At 49.8% G+C, this 25,831-nt stretch overlaps 1 protein-coding gene across 5 annotated transcripts in view; it reads left to right on the top strand.

Moving 5' to 3' along the window:
* The window catches only part of HIPK2 (homeodomain interacting protein kinase 2), a 176,660-nt gene that overhangs the window by 57,740 nt on the left and 93,089 nt on the right, over positions 1-25,831 (top strand). For all 5 annotated transcript variants that reach the window (XM_039233991.1, XM_039233989.1, XM_039233988.1 and 2 more), the window contains exon 2: positions 2,675-3,758. In XM_039233991.1, coding sequence (XP_039089922.1) covers positions 2,675-3,758 — 1,084 coding nt within the window. The remainder of the gene's footprint in view (positions 1-2,674; positions 3,759-25,831) is intronic.

Raw genomic sequence — 25,831 nt, 5'->3', positions numbered from 1 at the left:
ATTCAAGTTGGGGCTTGAGGATGGTTATTCATTGGAGACGAAGCCAAGAAGGTAGTTGGAATTGAATGTGATAGTGGTAAGTGAAAGAGTCCTCAGCTTAATCTTGTAGACACTAAGAAGACGTTGAAAGTTTTTGGACAGGGCTGTAATGTGCTTAGAATTATTCTAGGAAGATTAATCTGGTGACTGAATATGAACAAGTTAGACTTCACAGGTAGACCAGGTGTTGGCATTTGCTCTAGTCCTATTAGAAAGTGGTAAATGCTTTAACCATGGAAGTGGCAGCCAGAACAGAAATAAACAGATGGCTACAAAAGACATCTTGAAAGAAAAAGAAATACGATTAGTACCTTGTCATGGATAAAAGAAGACTCATCAAATCCACATTTTTGGAACCAAGTGACTAGAAGAATATTCTATGAACTGAAAGGGGCGTGAGATGGCTAAAGTTTTAAGAGTGTCTAAGGAGTTCAGGTTTGGAAGATTGTCCTTGATGTTTGATGTAGCTGGAGGCAGAGCTTACTAATAGAGGGAGAACCCGTCCTAAGATAAAGGGAGGAGTCACCTGCATAGAGATGACAGCTCAAACTGTTTGAATGAATATCTTCCAGGGAGAGCAGCGTCAAAATGTTGGAAATGCCAACATTGTAAAGGAGGAAGAGGAAAAGGAACCACCTAGGCACCCCGTGTGCAATCAGACACTGGTGGAGGAGATTACAGATTCTCATAAGCACAGATAAGAGCATCGAGAAGGAAGTTGTGGTCAGCATATCTGATGTTGCAGGGAGGTCAAGGAGAATAGGGGCTGAAAAAGGGCCATTGGTTTAGGCAATTAGGAAGTCATTTACCTTTAAGAACCTTTAAGAACACAGCACTATGGTGTGTGGGATGTGCAGGGTGGGGGCGTAGATTAAGGAGCAAGCCTTGAAGAAAAGGGAATATAAACCACTGATTACAGGTGAGAAGGAAAAAATTAAAGGGGGAGAGTATGGCTGTTATTCCTCTTGCCTTCTGAGTTGGGAATGTGTGACACGGTGACACATGAAGGCAGAAGAAAAAGATTAAGTCATTGATTCGCTTGGCAAGACTTTATGACATACCTACTGAGGACCTGGATCTAATTAACAAGCAGAAACTGAAAGCCGTAAGAGAGGGAGACAATGGTGGAGGGAATTGGAAAGGGGGAATCATGAGAAATGGGAGGAGAATTTGGGGTTGAAAATGAGAGACACAGCTTCCTCTGAGACCAGAGAGAAAGCAGAAAGGTTGGGGGCTGGATGTAGATGGAGGAATGTTCTGAAATGAAGAAGATAAAGGTAGAAAACAAGGCTACAGATGTTGGGCTCCTGGACAAAGTAGAATGTGTTTGCTGGGAGAGAGGGTGGCTTGGGTGACAGGTGACAGGGTGTGTAGGAAAATGTTAAATGACCACTCTAGGTAATGCAAGGGGTCAGAGACATGAACACAAGGATGCTGGACACCAGCAGCGCTTGATGGAAACCCCACTGTCCTTATGCTTCTAGAAGTGTTTATGGGGTGTCTGGGTGGCTCCATTGGTTGAATGTCCAACTCGATTTTGGCTCAGGTCATGATCTCACACTTGTGAGATCTGCTTTTCCTCTCCCCCTGCATGCACTCTCTCTCACTCTCACTCTCTCTCTTTCTCAAAAAAAGACATGTTTATCAACTGTAGTTAGATAATGAGCAGTGTTTGTTTTCACTTTCACCTTTAAGAACTTAACCTTCCTCATTGCCTTATTTTTCCGTGACACTTTTCTATGAATTTTTGTTTCTGGAATCGCCAAAATTGTAAATTGTACAACAATTCCAGAGTTATGGTCTAGTAGATTCCTGAGGTTATCTAAATTGCGGCCAAGATGTTGGCATGAAATAATAATACTTTATAGATACATTTATGGATAGATGAATTTAGCAGGAAAAGTTAGTGAGTAGAGCCCATGGATGGTACTACCCACTCCTTCCCAAAAATAAAATAAATGTTTCGGAGATATAAAACATACAAAATAAATGACAGTGTTTTATTTAGACCATCTAAATGAAAACATCAGACTAACTGCTGATCTCCTCAGCCCTAGAAAATTCATTTAAGATGACTAAGATCCCAGGGGGTAATTACAGTTCATCCAGAAGCTAGCAGATCGTGAGTGGCACCATGCCTAGACCTGTAGAGGAAGATGTTTCTTCAAATGAGCTAACCCAACAGGGTCTGTGACAAGGAGCAGCAGACCGTGTGGGACAACTAAGTGTAACAGTTAACTGGGCCACCTGATACCAGTCCTCAGTTTTAGTGGGATTGCAACCAGTGAGAATTGGGGAAGAATGTCTTTCTATCACACAGTATTTATAAACATAAGTAATGGACAAAGTCCTGATACTCTAATTCTGTATCTGAGTCTTGATTGTATTCCTGACTCACTCTACAACTCTCCCTCCCTCCGAACGGTGGCAGGCGGAACATGAACGCCTCGGCCACACAGACCGAGTGAGCAGAGTGTGCTTCCCCAGGAGGACCCACTTCCCCAACCTTGCTCTGAAGTAGGAGGAAAACATTCTCTAGGACCCAAGCCACTGGTCAGAACTGATAACGGTTCTGCCGCGTTCATTCATTTAATGGCGACTGAAATATTGACCTTTCCTTGTCTTTTCCTCGTAGGTATGGCCTCACATGTGCAAGTCTTCTCCCCTCACACCCTTCAATCAAGTGCCTTCTGTAGCGTGAAGAAACTGAAAGTAGAGCCGAGTTGCACCTGGGACATGACTGGGTACGGCTCCCACAGCAAAGTGTACAGCCAGAGCAAGAACATCGCCCCTTCTCAGCCAGCCACCGCAACCGTCAGCGCCTCCTTGCCGATCCCGAACCCGAGCCTACCTTACGAGCAGACCATCATCTTCCCAGGAAGCACCGGGCACATAGTTGTAACATCAGCAAGTAGCACTTCTGTCACCGGGCAAGTCCTCGGCGGACCGCATAACCTAATGCGTCGAAGCACTGTGAGCCTTCTTGACACCTACCAAAAATGTGGACTCAAGCGTAAGAGTGAGGAGATTGAGAACACGAGCAGCGTGCAGATCATCGAAGAGCACCCACCCATGATTCAGAATAATGCCAGTGGGGCCACTGTAGCCACTGCCACCACGTCGACTGCCACCTCCAAGAACAGTGGCTCCAACAGCGAGGGTGACTACCAGCTGGTCCAGCATGAGGTGCTGTGTTCCATGACCAACACTTACGAAGTTTTGGAATTCCTGGGCCGAGGGACATTTGGGCAAGTGGTCAAGTGCTGGAAACGGGGCACCAATGAAATCGTGGCCATCAAAATCCTGAAGAACCACCCGTCGTATGCCCGGCAGGGCCAGATCGAGGTGAGCATCCTGGCCCGCCTGAGCACAGAGAGCGCCGACGACTACAACTTTGTCCGCGCCTATGAGTGCTTCCAGCACAAGAACCACACGTGCTTGGTCTTTGAGATGTTGGAGCAGAACCTCTATGACTTTCTGAAGCAGAACAAGTTCAGCCCGTTACCCCTCAAGTACATTCGCCCAGTCCTCCAGCAGGTAGCCACGGCCCTGATGAAGCTGAAGAGCCTGGGCCTCATCCATGCTGACCTCAAACCAGAAAACATCATGCTGGTGGATCCGTCCAGACAACCATACAGAGTGAAGGTCATCGACTTCGGTTCGGCCAGTCACGTGTCCAAGGCTGTGTGTTCCACCTACTTGCAGTCCAGATACTACAGGTAAGGCCGCTCACGCGGAGACGAAATGCCGGGCGCCCGGTGGTGTTCATGGAGGATGGGCGGTGGTGGCCACGGCGGGAGAGGCAAGATCACGTGCCCCCGGGTGTCGTCCTACAGTGATCATAGTTTAGTCGGAAAACGGGGACACGTGCACATGGAAATGATGGTCGGAAGCCACGTGAGAACGGCGTCGAATAGCTTCTTGGCCTAGACCTTCGGAGACAGAAGGGGATCCCTGGAGGCTGGGGTGAAGGGCACGGCCGGGCACTTAGGTCCTCATGGGTGGGTAGGATCCAGACCCGGACAGGCCAGGCACTGCTGAAGTCACTGCTGCAGGAATGCACAGGATGCGCATGGCAGATGAGGAGGGCACCCACCCGCACAACAGGGCGCCTGGGTGGTGGCAGGTGTGATTGAGAGGATAGACTGGGATGTCGGGGTCTGAGACACCAGACCAAGGGGCCGCAGCTGTGTCCTTAAACAAGGAGCGAGCCCTGAGGCAGGTGAATAGAGGGGGACAGGACGAAGGTGAGACAGGGAGGATTTTTCCATCCCTGGGGAAGAGGTGGGGCATGGGGGTGAGATGCTGCCCAGGGGCCAGTCAGCTCGTGCCCGTTGTGGGGAGCGTGGAGTCTGCATTCCTTCTGTCAGTCGGCAAGGACTGACCGCCCTTCCCACACGTGCCAGGCGCAGTGCTGGGCACCAGCCGGACCCTTGCCGTGCTTGAGTCTCTGGGATACTGGTTCCCGACCCTGGCCTGTGTGTTGCAGTCACCTGCAGGGGTGCGGTGGGGTGAGGGGTGGGGTTGAAAACTAACCTGGCTGGGGTCCTAACCCCCACGAACTGAATCAACCTCTCTGGGCGTGGGGTCCTGCATGGGTGTTTTTTAGCAGCTTTTCTGGGGGATCCCGGCGTGCTGCTAGGGTTGGGTGCCCGTAGGAGAGAGCACAGGCTTCGGAATCAGAGAGACCCGGGCTTGAACCACATCTCCCCTCTCGCCGCACTGTGTGGCGTGGACTTGTTTCTCCCTGCCTGCACTTCCTCACCCATCGGCCTGGGAAGTCCGGTCACCCGCCTCCGGGTTGCCGGGACGATGGGCCGCAGTGGCGCGGCCCGAGGGCCTCACTCGCTCTCCGGCTGGTGGTTGGCGCATGAGGAGTGGGAAGGAGCGGGAAGCAGGAGAGTCTGTTCTGGGGGGACGGTGATGGGCTGTGTTTGAGGTGACGTCGAGCACGCCCGTGAGGATGGAAATCGGCAAGGGACAAAGCTGTGCTCCCACGAGAAGCTAGGACCGACACACGTTTAAGAGGTTGCCGTGTACGCCGTACAACCAGAGTCCCGAGACTCGTGTGTGCCCGAGCCCTTCTGCCCTGACGCTCGTGGCCACAGAGAAAGGCTGCAAAATGTGCCACAGCCGTGTGGGCCCAGCTGACTGGCCACCCGGCCCCGAGGCTGCCCTCCCCCAGCCCCGTTTACCCGTCCAGCCTGCAGGCCTCAGTAGGTAACCTCACACCTCCCTCCCTGGGAGGGCTGAGCCTACAAGTCGTGTCCCCACCCCTTTGTCATCTAGTGGGGCCTCACGGGCCTCTGGAGCCCACCCCTGCTGTGTCTCCGTGGCCCTGGCCTGCCCTCTCTAGGAGGCTGGGCTGCAGCTGCTCCTCTAGGCTCCACTCCCGTCCTTCCCCAGTGCTCCTTCCCGAGTGCTCCTTCCGCAGTGCTCCTTCCAGACACGGCATCTCCCCGCCGAAGAGGAGCCTCCGCTGGCCTCCGTCTCCTGCCTCCCTACCTGCTCCAGGAGGGACGGTTCTGCTCATGTGCCTGCAGTCTACTGTCTGTCTGTCTGTCTGTCTGTCTGCCTGCTCTGGAGCCATGTGGAGAGGGAAGCCACGAGCCCGGTGCCGGGACCAAGGGGGAGGCGGGGCCTGGGCTCGGAGGCCAAACCACCAGGGAAGGGCTGAAGGACAAGGGCGTGCAGGGGTGAGACAGCCGATGCACGTTCTCTTTAGAAAGTGCCCTGCGTCCAGGGCTTGCTCTGGGAGACATGATCGCCCTGGCACCTTCGCAGGTCTGGCTGAGGAATAGCTGGTGCTGGGGCGTTTATTACTCAGTTACCCTAAACCACCATTGAGCAAACAGGTTCCAGTTTTATTCGCCTTTACTAAGAAAGTGAACTTGGCAACTTAGAAAAGGACTTTTAAAAACGGTTCAAAAGGCAATGCAGGGGCGCCTATGTGGCTCAGGCAGTTGAACGTCCAACACTTGATTTCGGCTCAGGTCATGATCCCAGGGTTATGAGATTGAGCCCTGCATTGGGCTCTGCACTGAGTGTAGGGCCTGCATGGGATTCTCCCTCTGCCCCTCTTCCCCTGCTCATGCACTCGCGCGCGCTCTCTCTCTCTCTAAAAAAAAAAAAAAGAAGGTAATGCATACTCAGAGCACAACTTGATGGATCCAGTAACTTTGACTTTGGGATTCTTTATGTCCTCACAGCTTCTTAGCATCTTGTGCCCACCCCTCTCCCACCAGATGGTCTCGGCAGTTAACTCTGCTTTTGTGTTTGGCCCTGGGGCCTGGGACCCAACTCAGGGCATATGGTGGCGTGTTTGCAGACAGTCGCAGGGCTCTCCTTAGCTCTCCCCTCCCCGACTTACCCCTCTGGCCCCTGCACCCCAGTGCTCTCGGAAGGCCCTCCCCCTGGGTGTGATGCTACCCCTTTTGTTTAGCCCTACATAACTATTAACCAAAATTCTGAGCAGGCTTACCTCTTCCTGCTCGGGGTCACTTTGGCCAAAAAGACGAGTGCCCTATGGCCCTTATGGTGAGTCTCTGTGCCCAGCTCTGGACTCAAGGGCACAGTCAACATGAAAGCCAGCCCAGCTCTTCTGCGTTGATGATGCTTCATCTTGACATTGAGCCCTGCATTCTGTTCCTTCCGTAGGCTTCATCTGAACCCCAGAGTCGTTTGCAACCATAGAGCAATACAGGTGCTTGAGGACAGCCTTCAGCTCTGTGTTAGTCCTAGCTATGAGGGACAGCCACCTCCAGGCTGCTTTTATCAAGTTGATTTTCCCAGTTATTTTGCTTCTTAAGGGGGCTGGGGATGGAAAAGAAATCTGCAATTGTCCATTGTTAATCTGAGAAGGAAGACATTTGCAGCCACAGCTTGAGAGAATGCCTCTGTTTGAGCTGCCTGGGGTACAGCAGTCAGCACACTGTGAACCTGTCCATCTGTGGACCCCTCCGTTTCCTCAGGGTCCCCTGTACCTGTGCTGGTGCATTACCCCCTGGGGATCTCTTCCTTTCAAAGGGGCGGACACTGAACATGTCCTTCCTTATTTTATTTAATTTTTTTTAATGTTTATTAATTTTTGAGAGGCAGAGTGTGAGAGAGGCAGAGAGAGAGGGAAACACAGATTTTAAAGCAGGCTCCAGGCTCTGAACTGTCAGCACAGAGCCCGACCTGGGGCTCAAATTCATAAACTGTGAGATCATAACCTGAGCCAAAGTTGGACACTTAACCAACTGAGCCACCCAGGCACCCCTGTCCCTCCTTATTTTTAATATTACAGTATTAAATATCATCTTACTCTCTTCCCCAACACATGACATAGAAACAGTATGACATAGAGAGATGTTCCTGCCCTCGGGCCCAGGGTACCTGGAAAATTAGGTGGTGTTATGGGCCATTTGGGTGGCCGAGGTTGGGGTATATATATACCTCAATATACTGTTGAGGTATATTACTGTAGAGAAACACAACTGTGTTTTCAGGAAACAGAGACTGTTTTTTAGTTTGTTTTTTTTTTTTTACATCTGATGCATGAGTATCCCCTTCCAACTTGACCTTCCAACTTGAAGGTCTGTTACGTAGTTAACTGCCAAATCACGCTGTTTCTCAAACTACATTGTGCATCAGAATCACTAGGAAAGCTTGTTAAGAACACGTTTCTGCCAAGGTCCAGCCCCGTGCCCACCAAATCAGCATTCCAGAGGAGCACCTCCTAAGAAAGTCCCTACTCTGCATGCGCGCGCGTACACACACACACACACACACACACACACACACTTCACTGCACACATTTAGAGGTGAGCTTGTGCAGGTGGTCTGAGGTCCACTCCGAGAAATGCTGCTGAGGAAAAAGATTTCCTTAACGGTGTCCCCTTTCACACACTCATACCCTAAGAAATGGAGTTGTAAGTAATCCTATTACCTTACTTTTGTTACCTCACCTTGGAAGTCCCTGCCATTTCCTTGTTTGATTCTACATTGATGCCAGTTTTTGTGGGCTTTGTTTGTTTGTTTGTTTTTGGTTTTTGATGGCAGGAAAGCCAACAGTAGCTTCGTGTGGGGACATTTCACTATCGGTGTAACCAGCAAACTAAAAACAAGACCAGGGGTGCCTGGGTGGCTCAGTCGGTTAAGTGTCCGACTTCGGTCCAGGTCATGATCTCACTGTTCATGGGTTCGAGCCCCGTGTCAGGCTCTGTGCTGACAGCCAGCTCAGAGCCTGGAACCTATTTCATATTCTGTGTCTTCCTCTCTCTCTGATCCTCCCCTGCTCATGCTGTTTCTCTCGCTCTCAGAAATAAATAAAAACATTTAAAAAAATAATTTTTTAAAAACAAGACCAAATACTAATCTCTATTTTCAGAAAAAAACAAGCAGAAAGACATGCTATTCAGGCAGAGGATACTCAGTGATTAAGACGTGTAGAATTTTTTTGTCTTTGCTCCGGGCAGTTCAAAATACTCTGTCTAGACTTAATTTGGAACACTTAAGACCATTACGAAAACCTCAAAAAAATGGGCATAAAAACTTAGGACATAAAAAATGGCCAGGTAATCTCCTTCTTTAGAATAATCTAACCTTTTTTTTTTTTTTTGTCTGATTCTTTTGGTTGCAGAGACTGTCTTCAGATTGGTTCCACGGTTGTTTTAGGTGGGGTAAAGATCTATTTTAATTCAGTTCAATTCATCCAGCTTTCACTAGGTACCTACTGTGTGTCCTGTGGTAGACCTACTAAAGTGAACGAGATAAGGAGAGATCACTCAACTGGAGGAGTTTATGGTCTCTCTGAGGTAATCACAGGACACAAACCACCTAGAGTATAATTCTGATGTTTTGCTATCGCCAGGGTTTGATCACTCTGTAGATGTAGGGAGCAAATCATGAGGAAAACCAGTTAAAGAAATTCGAAGTCAATGAAAGAATTCGCAAAATGGGCTAACAGAGAAGATTTATAGAGCAAGAGCTGTATGGGAGGAATTTTGAGGTGGGTCTTACAGAAAATGAGAGGTGGGGATAGGGGAGCCTGGGAACCACCTGGATTGGCATAAGTAAGGGAAGATTGTGATGTCTGGAAGGAGCTGAAGACTTGAGTCAGAAAGTAAGGGTTAGGGGAGTCAGGTCTGATGGTGGACAGTATTACTGTGGGCACATGGGGCTTGGATTTAACAACAGAGTAATTGAATGAAGTTAAGGATAAATTAATCAGTTGGAATGGGGAAAAAAAAAAGGGGGAGAAACTCAGAGACTAGGAGACAATACTAGTTGTTCAGGAATAAAGGGAAGAGGCCCTGGATTATATTGCCGCCCTCCCCCCGCCCCATCCACCCCACTTACCCCACCCCAGGACAAATGTGAACACTTTCAGTGCTTTACCTTTCCAGGTACTGTGACTGCATAATTGGCCTAGCGGGGATCGTTTTCTGTCTGTTTGTTTTGCTCTCTCTCTCTTTTTTTTTTTTTTTTTTTTTTTATTGACTTTGCTTTCTCTAAGGCACAATTCTGAAGCTCTGGTCTCTTTGGAACCTGGTTTCAAATCCCACCCCTGCCATTGAGTGACAGGCCCTGGAAGAAGAGTCGGGAGGCTTCCACCCCCATCCTGGCCCTGTGTGTCCCCAGCTCACTGTGCTCCACTGAGTCACTGATAGAACGTCCGTGGGGCCATCCACACTCTTGCATCTGGACCCTATGATGACCAGGGCCTGTGTTTGGTCATATGGTGGGTCAGAAATGGTGGTTCTGTCTGTGGCCCTGGGACTGTTTTCTCTCCTGTGGGTTGAACTTGGCCTCCTTACCCCAAACTGGGAGCCCTCCAGGATCTCCTTTCCATGAGGATGGGACAGGGCACATTCCAAAACGCTGTACTCTGAGTCACTTCAGAAAAGGGGCATAGCTACATAAAGCCATAAACTTAACTAGTTTCAAAACTTGCATAACTTGTGCAGAGAATAAAGTATAAAAGATGCCTGACTAGAAGTTAGGCTTGATTGAAAGGAAGAGCACAGAAACCAATCACATTGCAGATGTTACCTTTTTAAATGAGCCTTTTATTACTGGCAGATAACAACAGGACAAGGCTCCAATCTGAGGATATTAAGTGAAATTCTCAACCCACTGACAATCCCATCCACCCAGGGAGATGGTTATAAATCTGTGAAAGCTTTTAGGGCTGCAGCTTTTCTGAGAAGTAACCAGTAAGCTGTCCAGCTGGTAGGTTATCTTCAATTTCCCTTTACTCATCTCTAGTATCTGGAACTGTACAGTGAAATAATTTGAAATTAAAATGTTGTTACTGGAAAGCCAAAGTGGGAAGCTTTGTGTGTGCTTGAGTACATTGGCCCAAGTGCCCTTCCCTCTACACAAACCCACGTGTGCAAGTGTGCACGCGCACTAGCTCCACACCGCAGCCTAAAGCCCGTGCGTGGCACTTGCAGAGGTGTGTTTGTGAGCACCTTGGTGGCAGAGGCTGATGCTCGACTGCAGCAGAGATGCTGATGGGCACAGGTGTCCACCACCCCACCACATGGAGGGACACACGGATACATGCAGCATACAGGCACGTCCGTGCAAGGACACGCACACACGCACACACACACACACACACCTTCAAAGACAGTGAAATAACTTGCACCCTCACAGGCCACAGGAGCAAACGCAAGCAACCCCAGCGATTAAGGACCCAGATGCAGGAGCAGTGTTAATGCCCCGGAAACTTGGCCCAGCCTCCTGTCTTGCTGCAGGGGTACCAACGACATGTCCCGAAACCTGAGGACAGTGGGCCAGAACCACTTTGGGGCTCAAGGCATAAGGATCCTCCTGCCCCAGAACCACCCAAGCACTTCTCAAAAATGGAGATTCCTGGGGGCACCTGGGGAGCTCAGTGGGTTAAGCATCAGCTTTTCTCAGTTCATGAGCTCATGGTATGTGAGTTCGAGCCCCGCATCAGGCTGTCTGCTCTCAGCACAGAGCCCGCTTTGGATCCTATGTCCCCCCCCCGCCCCTCTCTGCCCCTCCCCTGCTCACGTTCTCTCTCTTTCAAAAATAAATAAAACATTTTAAAAAATAAAAAAAATAATAAAAATAAGATGGAGATTCCTGAGTTGCAAAACAAATCTAATGAACAGGCTCTGGGTGTGGCACCAGGTGGCATACATTTAAACAGGCTCTATAGCTAATTCTGTTAAAACTTATTAATGAGGTATGATCGGCATACAGAAGGCTGTACATATTTAATGTGTACAGCTTAATGGGTTTGGAGATAAGTATACACCACGAAACCGTCACCACAGTCTATGCCATAAACAGATCCATCACGTCCAGAAGTTTCCTCCCACCTGCTATTCACCACCACCACCACCATCATCATTTTATCCTCTGAGGACTGTTCCTCTAGATGGAGGGGGTTCCAAAATCCGTCACCCCTTGCGTACCCCCCAGTGGGCATGGCATGTGCCCTGTTGAGATGGGAGAGCAGGGCTGCTGGTGACAGCCTGGCATCTAGCTGGTGATGCTTCACCCAAGCAGCTGACAGCCCCTCCGTGGGGCCCACTTGATACACTGCTTGTGATCAAACCCCTTATGTCCCAGTGGTGGTGACAGTGAAGATCCAAAAGTAGTTGGTGAGGTCGGAGAGGTTGTATGTGCTGGTGAACTGGCAAGTGGGGGGATGGGAGGAGGCAGAGGGGGTGGGTGGGGTGAGAAAGCAGAGGAGACGATATATTTTACTCTTTGCATGACTGACAATAGATGTAGCTCTTACTGCCCCGTGGCTGCTGGACTCTTCTCTAGTCACAGCGGGTTTGGAGCTATGATCCTCGTTTATGCATCGAACAAGTAATTTTTTGAATTCCGAAGATGTGCCAGACACTGTGCTTTGTGCTGAGGTTTCAAAAAATGAGTAGGAGTGCCCTCAACTATGTGGCTCTGCCCCCAAATCTGTAATGGAATGAGCTGTCCTTGGAATGAGCCAGTGGTTGGGTATGCTAGGTTCCACTGTCCTTGTCCACCCGGCATAGACATCTCTTATTAAACAGAGAAGTCAGAGTATACAAGCCTGGAGTGTACAAGTGTACAGAGTGTACAAGCCTTTGTCCCTTGGTCCTGCGGGCTGCCGGTCGGTCTCGAAGCCAGATGGAGGATCAGCGCTCGTGGTCTTGGGTATTGGTCCATGGCCCTCATTGCCAGGCAGAGATGCAGATGCTGGCGTTGTAGAAGTGAAGGTCTTAGGTTGGGTGTCCCCAGAGCAGAGCCTGAGACAGGGCTTGGGAGCAGAGAGTCCTTTTGGGAGAAGATCTCAGGACATAGACAGTGGGGAAGTGAAATGAAAGTTAGGAAGCTGCCCTCTTCTCCCTCCAAGGGGCCCACTGAAGGCCTTTGGGATTGGGCCCTGGAGGGAGGCTGTGGCTCTGCTCCACCCCCCCCCCCCCCCCCCCCCCCCACCGAGGTTGAGGGCCCTGTGCTTTTCTGTGGGTCAAGGTGGTGTGAGGACCCGGTGGGCTGGGGCAGACTGAGAGGAGGCTGAAGCAGAAAAGCAAGGTGATGTGGTGCACAGAGTGGGGCACGCCTGAAATCAGAGGGGATGCCCCCGGGCCCGAAAGGCTCTGGGGTGTGCCACAGCAACACGCCCGGACCTCCATCCGTGTCCTCCCGCCAGTCGCCAGTCGTATGTGAGGTGTGTTTAAATGGAAAGGGAAATGCCTTTTTAGGCAAATGTAAGGACTGTATAGACTTAAGAATTCAGAGTTGAACTCCAAACTTTGGTGTTTAAAAAGTTGGAGATACGACTTAGAAGCTAACATTAATGAATCTGGCCTCCACCCCACCTTCCTTTTGTAGCTGACTAGGTGCCTGCTGGAGATGGGGGATGGGCTGGGCTCTGAGAGAGAGCATCCAGGAGGGGCAGGGGCCCAAGGGCCCAAGACCCAGTGGCAGGAGGTGGAGGGAACTCACCCTCTTCCTGTGTTCTCCAAGCACGCTACGCTCAGGACGTGAGCAGGCACCGTTCCCTACAGCTCCTTCGTTGGGTGAGTGAATGGGTATCTGGCCAAGTGAATGAATGAAGGGCAGCAGTGGCCCCATATGTGTTAGCTCAGCTCGCATTGCCACACGGCAGATGCCCTCACGTGCCCGGCTTCTTGTGGTCTTTCACTGGTCACCTAAACCCTGGGCCCGTGGCATCCGGCATCTCTGAAGTCCATCATACAGGTCCCCGGTGGCAGCCTTTGGGGAACACACACACCTCACCAGAAACATGCATTCCCATCTTGCCTTTCCACCTGTGAGATTTCAATTTAAAAACCTGAAGACAGCTGACTCGGCTTTTAACAGATTAGTTCCCTGAAATCAGCCAACATCTGTCATGTCCCATTATACCTTTGCAGAAAATTAGAAGCGACTCCTCTAGCAAAGAGAGGGGGTCGAGCACAGCGTGATCTGACTAGAGAACCTTGAGGGTGTGAAGTAGGTGCCTTCCTCGGGGCCCCACCATTTACCTGCTTCCCTGGGGGACCTTACACACATGCTAGTCATGACTCCCTCAACTCTGTCTTCATACCTGTGAGCTGAGTGAACAGAGATATCCTGCTCGTGCACTGCTGCACATGAACTCGGCACACGGCAAGCTCTCCGGAAGTGTGAGCTGTGAGCGTTTTTACCGCTGTTCTTCTCATCATCACTGTGTGTGGCGACAGACCTGGCTTTGAATTCCAGATCTGTTACTGTAGAGCTGTGTGACTTTAGGCAAGCTCCCACCCCTCTCTGAGGCTCATTGCTCTTTCCTCTTACAAGGGGAAAATCACAGCAATTGCTGAAGCTTTCCTAAGGACTAAGCAAACGAGCTGCGTGTGTCTGACTCACCTGTGTGCGCCTAGCCTGGCCCAGGGCGCCTCTGTCATAACCATCGTGCCTTTCCCACAGGCTCCCTTCACGGTTAGGCGCCTCTGGTCTAGCCTGTATTCAGTCTGGTCTGTGTGCATCATTATTAGCCATCGACATCCGCACTATTCCCAAGCTTCTTGGGATCGTGCATGATTTCCTCATCATTTCTATAGATGTGGAGGCCCATTACCATGCCTTACCTTCAGTAGGTGCTAAACAAAAGAAGGTCTGTGTGCTAGGAGTGTTTGGTGGGTTTCTTCCAGTGTCAGGAAGGGACGATGTCCAGCTCAACAGTGAAGGGGTCAGCATTTAAGAGGAGCGACATCCTCCCCTCTGAGTCGGGAGGAATAGGTGACAGAACTGTGTTGGTGTGGTGAGAAAGACTGTGGTGTTGTTCCTCACTTGCGGGCATGGGCTGTCACCATCCTGCTGCTACTGATGAGCCTGAGGAAGGCTCTGAGGTCCTATACTCTTGGGGCCAGGCACAGGGGCCTCAGAGAGTGTGGAACGGCACACCGGAGGCCTCGTGAAGATGTATTGCATTTGACATCTGCCAGGACTTCCTGCATCCGCTCCCCATCTCTGCCGACATCAGAAGGGTCAAGGAACCAAGACTGCAGTGATGTGAGAGACTGTTCAGAAACCCCCTGAAGGCATGTGGGTGTGTGTTGGTATGATTGTGTGTCTGTTGGGCTTGTGGGTGTGTTGGTGTATTTGGTCTGTGTGCAATGGATGTGTGAGTATTGTCGTGGATGTGTGTTGGATATATGAGTGTTGGTGTTGATGTGGGTGTGTTGAATTTGTGTTTGGTATTTGTGAATACTGGTGTGAGTGTGTTGGCTGGTGTTGGTGTGTTGGTATGTATGAGTGTATTATGTATGCGTGTTAGATATGTGAGTGTGTGTTGATGTAGGGATGTTAGATGTGTGGGTGTATTGGTGTGAGGTGTGTGTTGAATGTGTCAGTATTGGTGTGGGTGTCTGTTGGCTTATATGAGTGCATGTTGTGCATTGGCTGCGTGAGGGTGTATTGGTGCATGTTGAATGGATATTTGGTGTGTGCACATTAGATATGCGAGTATTGGTGTGAATATATGTTGGTAGGGGTGTTGTTGGTAGATACAAGTATGTATTGGATATGTAAGTGCGTGTTGGTGTGAGTGTGGGCATTGGGTGTGTTGGTATTGCTGTGGGTTGGTATCTATGTGTTTGTTTTGGGGGTGGATATTGAGTGTGATGAATGTGTGGATGTGTGTTGGATGTGTGAGTATATGTTGTGTGTGTGTGTGTTGGATGTGTAAGGGTTAGTGTGAGTGTATGTTGGTGTGTGTGTTGGTGTGTATGAGTGTGTGTTGGTGTGGCTGGGTGTGGATGTTGGGTATGGTAGATATGTGAGTATATGTTGTGTGTGTGTTGAATGTGGGTTTAGTGTGGGTTGGATGTGTGACTATTGGTGTGAGTGTGTCAGTTGGTATGGGTGTACGTTGGTATGGATGAGGGTGTGTTGGATATGTAAGTGGTTGTTGGTGTAGGTGTATAGTGTGGATGTTGGGTGTGTGGGTATTGGTGTGAGTGTGTGTTGGTGCAGGTGGGTGTTGGGTATGTTGATGTGTTAGATATGTGAGTATGTGTTGTGTGTGTGTGTTGAATGTGTTTACTGTGTGTTGGATGCGTAAGTATTGGTGTGAGTGTGTTGTGTATTGGTGTGAGTGTATGTTGGCACGTATGTGTGTGGGTGTGGATGTTGGGTGTGTTGGATATGTGAGTATATGTTGTGTGTGTGCTGGATGTGTGAGCATTGGTGTGAGTGTGTGTTGGTGTGGGTGTGTTGGGGCGCATGCTCAGGGGCAGCAGGAAGACTGGTCCATAGAATTCCCCATATTTGGAGCCCCTTCTGGTCCTGTTGCATGTGCCTGGGGATGGGGACGTGTACTCGTTAATCACAACCTTATTTATGTAAATGTTGACCATAAAATAAAAGTTTTTTGACCGAAACATGAGGACAAACTATTGGTGTCACTTCTTCGCCATCCACTGACCTCCAGTGAAGGAGTTCTAGTCCTATTCTTTTTGTAAATGAGAACTTATATTGGCAAATAAAATAAAAATGCGCTAAGTGTGACCCCCCGAATATAAATAGACCTGGCACTGAGATCAGATGTTCTCACTTGTGAGAGTGAGCAGCAGGGCCGGCGGACCCGGGGAGACGGGAGTGCTCTGTGTCCTGATTGTGGCAGTGGCTCCACAGATCTGTACGTGGGTCAGAACTCATGGCGCTTACATCAAAAAATTAAATTAAAAATTTTACATAAAAAGTAGAAATCTCTTTACCCATAAAGACCTCTAAGGAAATTGTTGATAACATTAAATCCTTAAGCCTTATCTTGCCCGGTTTTTCTTCCTGGTTGTGTTGTGTTGTGCTGTGCTGTGTTGCGACAAAAGAGATGGATTTGTTCATCCCGCAGGTAACAGACATTTCTGGAAATGGCCAGGCAGGGCAACCTGTGGAAACAACTCTTGGGAACAAACAGCTGCTAATGACGGCAGCATTTCTGTCATGCTGTTTCTTTGTTGTATGTGCTGCTTCGTGTATAGGTCATGGACTTGTCCTCTGAAACTTAGGGACGGCGGCCACCGGAAACAGAGAAGTGACACACTGTTCCCTCTAAAGCGTCAAAGTCCAGAAAGCAGATTAAGTCTGTGGAATTTGGTCATGCAGCTGTATTGTGCCTACAAGGCCCCGCCTTTGGGTTTCCCATTATCATGGCCACGGCCAGCACACCCGTGTGTGAAACAACCCAGTTTTCCCCAAACCAGCGCCTCCCTGTGGCAGGCGCCCTGTGTGAGGGGATTTTCCTGCTGGTTTTGCAGGGAGGGCCTTCTTTCCTCCGCAGAGAGAGGGTCCCCGCATGCCATCTTGGATGCGGTGGGTTGTCTTGTCTACGTCTAAGTGACAGACCTTGAAGAGGGGCCCCTGTCCCTGGCAGCGATCGCAGGCATGACAAGACCAGTTCTGGCAGCAGGGCCTGGGTCATGCACCCCAATAACTGGGCCGAGGCCCAAGGCCACATGCTGGGCACAGAGCCACATTCCTTCTTTCCCTTCCCGCTGACAGGCACTTTCTACTTGCTCCTTTGGAAGGAACAAGAGGGCCACCAGCATGTGAATGTAATTTCACTGTGTCCTCTGCAGCTCAGAGCAGCCAGTTTAAGACATAGGTCCTCCGCCATGACTGTCCCATGTCCTGCTGGGAGAAGTTCATTGGTTTGCAGGTTCGAGCTCATGACCACACTACCCGTTTGCCTTGCCCCGTTGTGGTGTCAGGCTGCTCTCTCTGCATTCGTTCCAAGGACCTGGCCTTCCTTGCGCTTAAACATTCCCTTTTCTTTCTCTGAAGACATTCCCCAGATCGCCTTCCTGGCTTCTGTGTCCTTCCTCTATTCCCTGTTTTAGCTCCCATGTTCCGGGTCCTAACCCGGAATTCAAAGTCCTAATCCAAGGACTCCAGCCTTCCCCTCACCCAGTGTGGCCTCCGTGCCTGCCAGGAGACGGTGCTGCCCCCTTTGCTTAGGGCAACTCCCCTGCCCACCGTCCCCACCCAGACCCCCGAACCCAGCCCTGTTCCACTTCTTGGGAAACTCAAGAGCCAAATCTGCCATGACCAGAAGTGATCTCTCCCTCCTCAAAACATTTAGGTCTAGTGTAATCTGTCTTGTTAGTCATCCATCCGTTTGATCTCCAAGGAAACTGTACACTTACTGGGGTCAGGGTCTGGCCCTTAGACCCTGTAAGAACTAGGGTTGATCTTACAAACGATCTTACCGTGAGCTGAAACGACTAGCCAACACCAGCTAAATCTGGGGGCGTGCCATGGGGACAGAGACCTGGGGCCCAGCATCCTACCAATCATGTGACGTAGGATGAGTCTCAGCCATTTCCGTAGCTTCTCGATCCCCTGATGTTCCATAAAGGCCTTGGGGACTGTGAAAGTCTCTGTAAGTTTGTGGCATTATGTTGAAGCTTTGCATAGCTCTTCTCAGTCTTGCATGTGTAGGTTTTTCTTTTTTTTTTTTTTTAATGTTTGTTTATTTTTGAGAGAGAGAGAGAGAGAGAGAGACAGAGTGTGAGCAGGGGAGTGGGGGAGAGAGAGACCCAGAATCTGAAGCAGACTGAAGGGTCCAAGTTGTCAGCACAGAGCCCGATGTGGGGCTTGAACCCGCAAACTTTGAGATCATGACCTGAGCTGAAGCCAGACACTTAACCGACTGAGCCACCCAGGCGCCCCTGTAGGTTATTAATTCTAACATTCCTGGTTCTTCCTTTTTCCTCTCTCCCCTCTGCCCATATCCTCAGGGCTCTCCCATGCTAACCCAGGTGAACATCCCAGCAGTGATGGGAAGTCCCCACACGTCACCACACTTAGGCATCAGGGACGCAGTTAAGTGAGAGCTGAGCTTTCAGAATGTTGCCAGTTAATTGCTGTCCTGTCCTGTGTTAGGGCTGTCCCTGCAAGAAATGTATTCACGTCTGACTCTCACTTTGGCGTCATGCAAATCCAAACGAGGCTTCTGACGGAAGCTGTAAGATTGAAGATGGATTTTCTCTGAGAACTGTGCCATTTAAAGTTTTTTCCCCCAACTTTTCATGCTTGTATTCTTTGTCATGGTTTGTATGGAAAGGCCCATATTTTCATCTCACTGCTTTACTTTATAAGCTCTACTCAGCAGCCAATATCGAGTAACTACTGTGTGCGAGACAGGTGTGCCCTTGGCCCCGGGGAGGGCACCGTGGCTTTGGAAAGAGCATCTCTTTAGGGGCACATGCCTTTGAGTGACAGCCTCAGGATCGGAAGGCACCAGAGAAATGAGCTGAAGGGCCGAGTGGCCCCACACTCTGTGAGGGGCAAGTACCGGTTTGTATCTGCCCAGGCCTCTGGTGGTGGTGGTGGTGGTGCTTCATGTTTCCTGAGCGTTCCAGGAAAGCGGCTTCGTGCGATCGGGATCATAACTGAAGGTAGCTCGGACGGCAGCACTGTGCCGTCGTCGTCACGCCGCGTGGTCCGGGCCTTGCCTCTGGTCACCCACGTGTGTTGGCAGCCAACCCAGGAGTGCAGCCTGTGCGTCCACTCTGCCTGGAGTGCACCACCGCAGAGGGCCTCCAGGCTTGCACCCGAGGGCTGCAGACCGCCAGCCTCTAGCGGCCGTGGGTGGGCTCCGGAGTGCGTGTGATGTGAGCAGTGTCCTGTCTGCCCTCCTGCCCCTCCGCACCCCCCGCCCAGCCTCAGGAGCCGAGGAGCCCAGGGCCTTTTCCTGTCGTGTCGGGAGGCCCGAGCAATGCTCCGGTCCGCGCAGACGCTGGATTTACGTGCCACTTGGTTCTCTTTGTTCCTCCCTCCCTGTGCTGGTGGTGAAACGGTATCCTTGACGTGCTGGACAGGGCAGTGTTCGCACCCACTCTGAAGGGGACACATCCAGCTCAGAGACCAGGCGGCACGGGGGCGCAGCCACAGAGCACGTGCACGTGCGTGTCTGCCGGGGCGTGCCACACGTCTGCAAGTCACCCCACGGTGGACTCGGGCACGGCTCGGCCTTGGCCCCAAGAGCTTCCCCCTAAACACGAGGACAGGAAGGATGCGGATAACCGTGGCGCTGAAGTTCAGGCGCTGCGGGCTCCCGCCCGGGGAGGGTCCGCCTGGCGCCCCGCGCGCACCCTCACCCCGAACCCGCCAGCCGACAGCAGGGTGTGCCCAGCCCCTTGCCCACCTGCTCTTTCCTACAACTTCGCCCTGCACTAAATCTGTGACTTCCTCCTGCGGAAGGAAGGCACGTGTCATCATGTCCTCCAGGTCCTGGAGAGGAAGCAGGAGGGACTCTGTACATATTCATGTTCTCCCTCTTCCCGTCTAGCGAGCGAGACTCGCCACACTTAAATACTTTCAATTTTGCCTGCACAGCACGAGAATTGCTGGGTTTGTTTTGCCACAGAAATTGAACATTTCTAAGAAACATGACAACACTGCCTTTCCCGCAGGTAGGAGCGGGGCTCTTCTGCAGGAGGTATGCTCCCCGCCGCCCTTGGGAAATGAGATAGTGCCTGGTGCTTGGAAGGCAGGCGGAAGGTCCCAGCTCTTCAGTGTCTCCTAATCAGGGTGCTCACTGCCCGGGCTACACCACGTTAACAGAATTGGGCGCCCCCATGGGTCAAGCAGGCCGTTGGATGGGGTGGAGGCGGGCCATGGTGCTAAGTGCTCTACAGTTACTGTTTTTCTTGTTTGTCATAACCGCCCTTCAAGGACTTACTCACGTTTCATTTCCCTATTCATCTTTCTTTGGCCACTGTGTTCTCCATGCACCTCTCCCTTGTCTGTTGTAAATTCTCGTTGCGTTTAAAATCTGTATTTTATGCTTTCTTGCATTTGAGGGAACTTTCGGACTTCCACTTGTTTTATAATTTGTCCTGGGGGTTAGTCTTGGGCGGCTGGCTAGACTGTAAATGTCTTGGGTGTCCGTTCTGGTGATTAACATATTCTCCGCACTTGATCGGGGGAGTTGAGGATTAGAGATTTCACAAGGTCTGTTAGAGGAAAGCTGTTATATAAATCCCCTAAGCCTTTCATGATCTGCAAAGGTCAGCATTAATGAAAATCATTTCAGAATTTTTTTTTTTTAATAATTTAGGTATGTTTAAAAGAGCTTTTGCAAGAACCTTCACGCGTTGCTGGTAGGAATGCAAAATAGCGTCGCTACTGTGGAAAACAACTTGGCGGTTCCACAAAAAATAGAATTTCTTTTTTTTTTCTTTTTTATTGTCAAGTTGGTTTCCATATAACACCCAGTGCTCACCCCAACAAATGCCCGCTTCCATCTCCCTTCCCCTCTCCCCCGCCCCCATCAGCCCTCAGTTTGTTCTCAGTATTTAAGAGTCTCTCATGGTTTGCCTCCCTTCCTCTCTCCAACTATTTTTCCCCTTCTCCTCCCCCACGGTCCTCTATTAAGTTTCTCCTGATCCACTTATAAGTGAAAATATATGGTATCTGTCCTTCTCTGCATGACTTATTTCACTCAGCGTAACACCCTCGAGTTCCATCCGCATTGCTACAAATGGCCAGATTTCATTCTTTCTCATTGCCATGTAGTATTCCATCATATAGATAAACCACATCTTCTTGATCCATTCGTCCATTGATGGACACTTAGGCTCTTTCCCATGTTTTGGCTATGGTTAAGAGTGCTGCTATGAACATTGGGGTACGTGTGCTCCTATGCATCAGCACTCCTGTATCCCTTGGGTAAATTCCTAGCAGTGCTATTGCTGGGTCATAGGGGAGTTGTAAAAAATAGAATTTCTGTATGAGCCCCGCAGTGCCACTTCTAGGTATATACCTGAAGGAATTAAAAACAGGGGCTCTAACCAATACTTGTACAGATGTGTTCCTGGCAGCATTTTTCAATAGCCAAAAGGTGGAAACAGCCCAAATGTCTATCAGTGAACAAATGTATAAATAAAATTGTGGTCCAGCCATACAATGGAGTATCATTCAGCCATTGAAAGGAACAGGGTACCACTGACCCTTTGAACAGTGTGTGGTTATGGGCACCAACCATCCCGTGCAGTCAGAAATCCACATATAGCGTTCAACGCCACAAAAACTTAACTACTAAAAGCCTACTGTTGACTCAAACCTCTCCAATAACATAAAGAGTCAATATGTATTTGCTATGTTATATGCTATGTTATATTTACTATATGCTTAGAGTAAGGTAAGCTAGAAAAAAGAATGTTATTAAGCAAATCATAATGAAGAGAAAATGCGTTTATGGTACTATTCATTATAAAAAAAAAAAATCCACACAGATGCGGAGCCACCCAATTCAAACCTGTGTTCTTCAAGGCTCAGCTGTCCTGATAGAGAAGGCCACATGAGGGTGACCCCTCAAACCAGGCGGCAGAAGCCGGACACAGCACATGTTGTTTTATCCCCTTCATATGAAATGTCCGCGATAGATGAATTTATACAGACACAAGGCAGATTGGTGGCTGATGTCAGGGCCTGGGGGACACAAGAGGGGAGGCTCTGCTGGTGGGGAAGCCGTTTTCCTTCTGAGTGATGGGAACGTTCCAGAACCAGATAGAGGTGCTGGTTGCCTAGTGTTGTGAGCCTCCTGTGTGCCACAGAATAGTGTGCTTTAATGTGGCTCATTTTCTGCTCTGTGGATTTCACTTCCATAAATAATATTGAAAAAGAAGAAAGAACTTTTGCAGGCTGAGAAGTTGGGATGGAATGGGATTTTACTGTGACCTGAGATTTAGGCTCTTTGGGGTTTTTTGTTTTTTGTTTTTTTGTACAAGGGACCCAGAATTATTTAAAATGCCGTAGAACGTGAGTAGCTTTGAGAGCTGTATCTGTGTAGTAGCTCTAGGAATGGATTTAAAAATCCTTGCAGAAGCAGAATTTTGAGGGTGATTTATACTTTTCTGGTGGTAGGTTGAAACAGTGGAGTAAATGAGGGGTTTTCTTTTTTTCACTGACTTGGGAAGAAAAGGAACGGCTTTATCCTAGCTGTCTGTGAGGCCCCTGGGCGCCCTGGTGCGTCAAAGTGGAGTCGATGTTGCCCTGATGAGCGTGGCATTACCTGAAGGCCAGGCACCATCTGCACAGTGAGCTGGGGGTTCCCAGAGTCTCTGTGGGGAGTGAGTGTCAGTGTGTGTGTGTGTGCGCGCGCATCTCTCTCTCTCTCTTTCTCTCTCTTATAAGGAGGACTCATCCTGGCCTGGGGAAAAGAAAGACCTTTGTTTGTGATGTGTTAGCGTTCCTGAAGTCCACAGCAGAGCTGATTTCCGATTTGGCAGCCCTGAAATAAAGCTTCATTTGTGCCGCTTCCTGACTCTGTGTCTGTGAGCAGGTTGGCCAACCGTCCCGTGTTGCAGCTTTCTGGTCCATGCTCCGGGGCCATGAGGCTGCACCGAAGCACTCAGAAACCGTAGCCCCTCCGAAGGGGAGGAGGTGGTGAAAGTGTGTCGCCTGTGGAGTGATGCCCCTAGGGAGGTCAGGGGCTCCCTGCGGTCTCACGTTTGATCCGTTCACCGCTCCTTGTGTGTGCCCCTCAGTGTCATGCGCTTTCTTTGCACTACGGTGTGGAAGAAGTGCAGAGTGCCTGGGTTTGGTTCGGATTTTCCTCCTCTGTCTTCCTCGCCCCTGGATCCACACGGGTAGTGGTGCTTTATTCTCCCAGACCTTTAGAGTAGAAAGAAACTCGCATATTCCCACATGGGTTTTTACACATTGTCTTCGTTCCCTGCTGCTATCAAGAAAACCAAAGTTCAACAAATGTGACATCACAGTCTTTCCAGGGACCCGCTCCTTGCCGTGGTATCTGTCATTCTGCAGGACACCGTCCCCTTCTGGCCACTTCTCACAAGTCATAACCAGTCCTTCTCCAGATCTGGATTTGTTATTCCTTCTCTTTCCCCCTTCATCCGGGGAGCACTTCCTGGGCCCCCACTGTAAGCAGGGGGTGCACCGTGATGAACAGAAGGAGGCTTTTCCTCAAGGAGGACCTAGGAAGGAAACTGAGAAATCACTATGATCACAGCAAAGCTGTGTTAAGGGTGATAAGATTTCATCACTAAACTCTGTTTCTGTAGCCATTTTATTCCCCAGCCATGCTTCCCCATAATTTTGGGTAATTTGTCCAAAACCTCTTTTGCAGGGTGTATTTTGTGACTATTTGTAAATCTCCTCTTCCCTTGGTTTTTAACTTGAGCCTGTGTTCTTTCTCTTCCTGGAAATTTGTGCTGGTTATAGCAAACTGTCCTGTAAATTGTTCTAGAGAACAGCTCCAATTCATTCTGCTTCTTCCCTTTCGTCTGGTGTCTTGGAAAACTTCTTCATGTCCTCAAGCTCAAATATATCCATTTCTGTATCGCGGCTACAGAAGTTTTTCTCCCTTGTAGCACAGATGTCAGATGGGTTGGCATTATCAGCTCCGTCGCGTGGCCAGGTGGCCCCAGGAGGTGGTGTGGAGAATCCCCCAGGGCCACCCAGCTAGCCAGTGATGAAAGGCGGCCCTGGACCTCTTAATGGTCATGCAGTTATATTTAGGCCTTTCCCTCCATTTTGGAGCTGCCCACCGCGATGGTCACTTTGATGGCGAAGACTGCCATTCCCTGGGATCCAGGCTACAAGCAGCCTCCTCCTTAATGATCGAACACATGTGGCTGCTGGCAGTGGGAGACAGTATGAATATTAATAAACTATATTTCACTTTTATTGCTTTTTTATTAGGTTTTCATGGAGATGGTGTTTGTGAGTGAAGTCCAAGTGCTGAGCTATAGACAGGCGTTTTGTTTCCTTGACAAAATGGCGAACCTTGCAGCCAGAGGCCGGGGTGTGTTTCCGAGCAGCCAGCTAGCAGAAATGCTGGTCAACATGGCAGGCCACGTAATATGGGATGAGCCTGTGAATTTTTATATTGTAACTGTCATCTGTGGCAGAGAAATACCATCGTTCGGCGTGGCGGGGAATTTCTCATGCGGCCGTGGCAGCACCCCACCCATAAGTGCTTCCGTCACCTTCGCCTGGCATTGTCGTGAGAGCATTGCCCTCCCCCCACACTGGACCTCACAGCCCTCACCCTCCCCTTCCTCTGCTCATCTGACATTTTTCCACCAAACCAAAGCACAACCTCCCCATCCCTCACGTTTCACGGCCTGTCTCTGTTCTGTGACCGTGGATGCCACTGGGCCTACAGGAATGACTATGCCAACAGGTAATGATAGGCTTGTCAGCACCACTGACAGCTGGCCCGTTGAGACCCAGGTAGACCAGAACGGGGCTGCCACGTGGCTCCAGAGACAGGAGGCGGGGCAAGAATGATCCCTCAGCAAGTACCTGTGGCCCCACTCTACGGGAAGACGCTCTCTGGAGCTCTGAGCTGAGCGTGGCTGGGATGTGTCACTTTCAAGCCACGTCATCTTTGTGGTGAAGACAGGGATGTTTCTCACCAGGCCAGGGGACAGAGCCTCGGCCACATCCCTTGTGTCTTGTGCAGCGTGTGAGTGCACGTGCTTCTGGGATCGTGGAGCATGCCCGTGGGAGAGCTATGGGGGCCAGTCTAACTGAACACACCTGTTCCATCAGTCGGGAAGATCAGATGCATTTCTGCTAACTTGAAATTAAATAGTCTACTTCAGCCAGGTCAAAAGATCTGAGAGACCCCCAGTGCTGAGTAACGGAGAATACTTAGGTTCAACCATTCTTGATTATTTCTTGAATAGGGGAAAAAAGAGTATGTTTCTGCTTTTTCCATTCCCAATTTTGTCTCAGTTTAGAATTAATTACTCCGTAGAAAGACTGTACTCTTCATGCATGTAGAACTTGCTTGTTTTTACAATTGGATTATCACTCCTTTCATGTATTCAATTTGCAGCACATTTATTGAGTGCCTACTGAATACCATATTTTAATACTCTGATGAATGCAGGTGTCTTTAGAAACAGTTATATGAGTCACTATATTGGAGAATAAAGAATATCCCATGTGCGTAAGTTTTCCAAGTGACTGAAACTTACCCATTTCCACACCACACTTAAAAAGCTTTCATTTTTCTGGATAGAAATCTAACAAGATGACAACCGTTGCACCCACTGCCTTCTGATACAGAGTAGAGGACAAAGGGGGAATGGCAGTGACATTTAATGAGCACCTGCGAAAGGCCAAGGGCCTACCTTTAGCACTCATGAGCTTTATCATCCCCATTTAGTGGATGAGAAAATTGAATCTCAAGAAACCAATTGCCAAGTGGCACAAGGCTAGTAAATAGGTTGATTTGAAGCAGATGTGTCTGACTTCTCAGACACCCTCTCTTCTACCAAGGGGTGGTCTCTCCCCAACAGAGCCTTTTCTTAATCCC

The sequence above is a fragment of the Hyaena hyaena genome, unplaced genomic scaffold (assembly GCF_003009895.1).
Source record: "Hyaena hyaena isolate Hyena2069 unplaced genomic scaffold, ASM300989v1 scaffold_82, whole genome shotgun sequence".
Taxonomy (NCBI): domain Eukaryota; kingdom Metazoa; phylum Chordata; class Mammalia; order Carnivora; family Hyaenidae; genus Hyaena; species Hyaena hyaena.
Note: the sequence above shows the minus strand (reverse complement) of the source record. Positions and strands in the feature narration are given on the sequence as shown.